General features: G+C 36.2%; 1 protein-coding gene across 1 annotated transcript; it reads left to right on the top strand.

Annotated features, from left to right (window-relative positions):
- Positions 1 to 347: 347 nt before the first annotated feature.
- LOC113077420 (fucolectin-like) lies at positions 348 to 4,385 on the top strand (the record flags this gene model as incomplete). The annotated part of the gene is made up of 4 exons (XM_026249835.1): positions 348 to 384; positions 956 to 1,223; positions 1,317 to 1,456; positions 4,303 to 4,385. Coding segments are annotated over exons 1-4 (528 nt in total), but the record flags the coding sequence as incomplete, so codon positions are not given.
- Positions 4,386 to 4,892: the final 507 nt, after the last annotated feature.

Here is a 4,892-nt window from a genome sequence, read left to right as displayed (position 1 = left end):
TTTTTAAATAACAAACATCTTTTATGGGTTTTCCACTACATATTTTAGTAAGGACATAATTTGTGTTATATTAAGCTATATAAGTCTTAATACACAGGGATCCCTTTAAGATCATCAATCTTCATTTGCATTTTGCCAGATTTGTTTAGTAAATCAGACTCGTCATGAGAGATGCGCTGAGAAAAGCAATTTTGGAGGTACCATGATGTGTGAAATGTATTCAGCAAACATCCAGTCAGAATTTCCTAAGGGTGGAGACTCAAGCTGCTAAGAGAAACACAAATAAAACAAGGGATAGATGCCTTATCTGACAATAATACAGATTTGGTCAATGTACTTTAACAAACATGATGGAGGGACTCTTTTATCTGTTCTTACTTTTGGGTGAGTATAAATGACACACATTAATCAAAGTATGTACAATTATAGATGCTGTTTAGCTATTCTTTATGAACATTTTTTAAAAATCAAATGCAACATATACTTGATGGACATCCTGAAAAGCAATGGAAATATTTTGTTTTTGTAACAGGTCTCTTTTCCATTCAGGGGAGTTCAGAAAACTTGAAAGGTAAAAAAGTAAAAAAAAAAACTAATGTTAACATGCATTAACTAACATTAACCAATACACAAATTATAGTGTTTTTGTTAGCTTTGTTAGCTTTGGTTTCTAAAATACAACTGCTCATAGTTAGTTCTTGTAAGCACAAATATATATATATATATATATATATATATATATATATATATATATATATATATATATATATATATATATATATATATATATATATATATATATATATACATTTCATATTTTAATGTAGTAGTAAATGGAATTGAGTGTTTTGGATTGGAATGTAATATGTTGACCCAAATGGAATGTACTGAAACTTCACACATTTGAGTCTTGACCATCTATCTCCTTGAATATTTTTTCTTTCTTTTTTTATAGAGAATTTGGCATTTAAAGGAAAGGCTGTACAGTCAAGCACATTTAATGCCTGGGGAGCTGCAAAGGCCATCGACGGCATCAGATACACTCCAAGCTGCGCCCACACATCATACGAGCTCAACCCGTGGTGGAGGCTGGACCTGCTGGATTCTTACTACATTTACAAAGTGACCGTCACCAACAGAGACGACTACTGTCTGGATGAAACGGCTGGAGTAGAGATCCGCATCGGAAACTCTCTGGAGAACAACGGAAACAACAATCCCAGGTGAAGTTATGAAAACAGTTATGAAAGTGTCAGGAGAACTGGATTTGAGCAGGTCAGCTGATTGTGTCGTGGTTTCTCTCTTTCTCTCTGTAGATGTGGTGTCACTTCACTGGTTCCAGCAGGCAGTTCTGTCAGTTTCTTTTGCGGTGGAATGGAAGGTCGTTATGTGAACATGTACATTCCTAACATTCAGAAGTATCTGACGCTATGTGAGGTGGAGGTTTATGGTACAGGTAACTTCTGACACCTCATTCTAGATTGTTAAAGTCTAGTATTGTTAAAAGTAAAGTAGATTGTTAAAAAGCAGATCAAATTTCAATAGCGTCGAGATGTTTGAAGCATAGGTCACGAAGATGGCACTTTCAAGCCCAGCATCTTTCTGTTGGTCGAATTTGCATGATCAACTTGAATTTCTTCGCCCTCGTGGGAATCTCTGAATCACACAGATTCTTATTAAAATCTTATGGGAAGTACATTTGAGTTTTTGCAGTAGTGTTGCCAAATATTTTTCAGTGAATGTTGTTTAAGGCAGGTTGATTTGTTGCTAAATTACATCATGACACATGATGTCATTGGGTGACGGTGTCAATGTAATATGAAATGTAATATTTATATATATAAAAAACTATTTTTTTATATACTTAATTCATATAATTCAATATAGTTATATATATATATAATTCAACATTAAATTATTTAAAAGGAACCATTTTTTGAACATTTACATTTTTAACGTGGTAAAACTACATATTCTGAACATGCGTTTGTTAGTATGCCACACTCCAACAAAAGTCCCTAAAACTCAAAATCTGTGTTAAGATGAAAAAGGTTTCTTTACTGATTATCCACAGGAATTTTACCTGTATTTAAAATCATGCTTTGCATTTTGTTTAGGGTTACAGGAAATGTCTGTAAAGACGAAAATTGTCCTGGCAGAAAGTTAGCCTACCTTTTCCATTTTTTAAAGACCTTTACTAACTGAGTAACAATTGTTTGTACAAACTAATAAAAAGGCAAAAAGGCGTATCATAAATTAACAATTATTATTGAACTATTGCCGTTACAACTACTGATTCACATGTGATGTGTGTACTGCTAGACACCTCTCTCTGGCTGATGTGCTGCTTGGCTGGCTAGCTGCACAAGACTGATACATACTCAGGTCTGGTGGATCTTTTGATTTGTGCCATTTTCTCTCTGCTGCCCTGAGTTTGGTCCAGTGCTCATGAAGAACTTCAGATAACCAGGGGTTAGAAGGGGCAGCCCGTGCTGGTCTGCAGGAGAGAGGACAAATATCATCTAGACAACAGTTTAAAGTAGAGCATAAAGTGTAAGTTGCTGCATTCACATCCAGAGATGAGAAATGTGTAGGTGAGGGAAAAGAGGAAGATACTATAGAGGAAAGATGGAAGGGAGAAAGGAAGCATAGGTTTCGTCTAAAAGTAACCGGTTTAGGGGTAAGTGGCACAAAGGTAGCAAAATGTAGTTTAAATGTAATGAAGAAATGATCTGAGATATGTAGGGGTTTTACCAAAATGTTGTCTGCAATAAAACTGCGTGTGTGAATTAAGTCAAGTTGGCTACCTGATTTGTGCATGCTTGTAGTGGTAAGTCATTTGAGATCAAATTAAGCAGTGGATGGAAGCCAGTAGCATAAGGCTTGTCCAGATGAATGTTGAAGTGGCCAAAGACTAAGGAAGGTGGATATGATTGGTTGCATGATTTGTGGATATAATTTGGGCAGGAGGGCGGTAGATTACCACAACCTGGAGTTTAATGGGGGCCATCACAGTAATCGCATGAGATTCAAATTAGTTATTATTTTATAGGGGAGAGAGGGTTGACCATTTCCACTTGTTAGAAATGAGCAGACCAATGACCCGACCCCAGCCAACCTGACATGTGAAAGAAAGATAAATTGTTTGCTAGAGCAGATGGGGTTGCTGAGTCTTCTGGACAAATCCAGGTCTCAGTCAAGCCCAAGATGCTGAGTGTAGATTGTAAAGAAATAGCCAAAATGAAATCTGCTTTGTTGACAGCTACTGACAATTCCAGAGACAAACAGAGAAAGAAAGATGTGCAGTAGAGGATGTAGAGATAGGATGCAGGTTAGCAAGATTGTGTTGTGTCTGCGTGTGACATTAGAGCTTTGTCGAGAGACAACCGAAATATTTTGCAGACACATGATAAGAGGTGAAAAAAACAGGAAACAGGAAAGCAGAGTATATAAAGGGAAGATAATAATACTTAAGTGTGTTGGTGGTTTTGTTACTCTGTGAAATTGAGCAGATAAAGTCGCAGGTCTTTACACTGGTTGGTCTTGACACGAGGAGGCTAAACATGAGGCCTGAATGCTTCCACAGATGCTTCCGCAATGCATCAGCGCACAGACATGAGACAGACAATGAGACAAAACCAATAAAACCCATTAAAAAAAAGAGGCATTTGTTGCATCCAGTTGGGACTAAATTACTGACTATAGTGAGTTATACTGTCTTTTTATGTCTTGTGTTGCTTATTGCACTGCGTAAACATAAAACCCATGTCTGTATTTGTGATTGGAGAAATTACAAACAATAAGCACTACTCTACACTGCTAAAAACTCACGTTTGAATCATCTGTGGCAAATTATATAAATATGTAAACAAACTTACAAACTCTGAGTCAGAAGTGCCAGACTGTCCTTGCAAAGTTGGAATTGCCTCATTTTATAGAAACGGACACCGACATTGTAGGCTACTCTTCCTATGCTGCACACATCTGAATATTTGGGTTGAACTGTTCTGGAACAGTGTTGTAAATACAACTTAACCACTGATTTCTAGTTGTGTCCTCTTTTGGAAGGCCAAAGAAAGTATTTAGCAAAGTAGTAAGCAAACAAACAGCGTCTCCACAACATGGTGCCGTAGATAATAAAAGTGTAGGAACCGAATTTGGTTTTGTAAAAATCACAGATTTTATTAACTCTTTTTGATTTTTGGTCAAGGATGTGGCTGAAAAAAAGTTTATGAATCCCTGATTTATATGTTCAATTAGTAAGATATAGTAAAACTAAGTAATGATATGTTTCTCCGACAGCCAAGAAGCAGGTGACCCGAGTGCAGGTGAAAGCTGCTGAGAATGTGGATGAAGCTGAACTGAAGGAGCTCGTCTTAAACAAGGTGGATTTTATAATACTCATCCTAAAATCGATTGTTGAACATACAGCAAACAAAAAACATCAGGTCAGTTTAGACATCAGTTAAAAAAATTATATTTCAGATTTCCCCATCAGCGTGAACAAAACCCACCATGATTTTAAATACACCTTTTGACCAATTCTGATCTTTCTGTAAGATTTGTAAAGTAAGAGGTGTTAATGTTGAGTTGAAATACCTCAGTCTTGTCTGTGTGGGATTTATCCACTGAGTAACTGAAGACTGTTTCTGTGTTTAGTTAAATCAGACGCTGAGCGATCAGGACGTCACACTGACATGGAGGACACAACCCAATGGGAAAGTCTTCCAGAAGAACAGGACTGTACTGAAACAATCTCCTGTTTGTTTTTCTTTGAAGTGAAATGTTATTAATGCAATTCATTCTTAGTTACAGATATCTGAATTATTTTATTAGATTATTATATTAGACTTACAATTTATAGTAAGTTCTCAAAAAAGTTACATATATTC

Source organism: Carassius auratus, unplaced genomic scaffold (assembly GCF_003368295.1).
Source record: "Carassius auratus strain Wakin unplaced genomic scaffold, ASM336829v1 scaf_tig00022556, whole genome shotgun sequence".
Lineage (NCBI taxonomy): Eukaryota > Metazoa > Chordata > Actinopteri > Cypriniformes > Cyprinidae > Carassius > Carassius auratus.
Note: the sequence above shows the minus strand (reverse complement) of the source record. Positions and strands in the feature narration are given on the sequence as shown.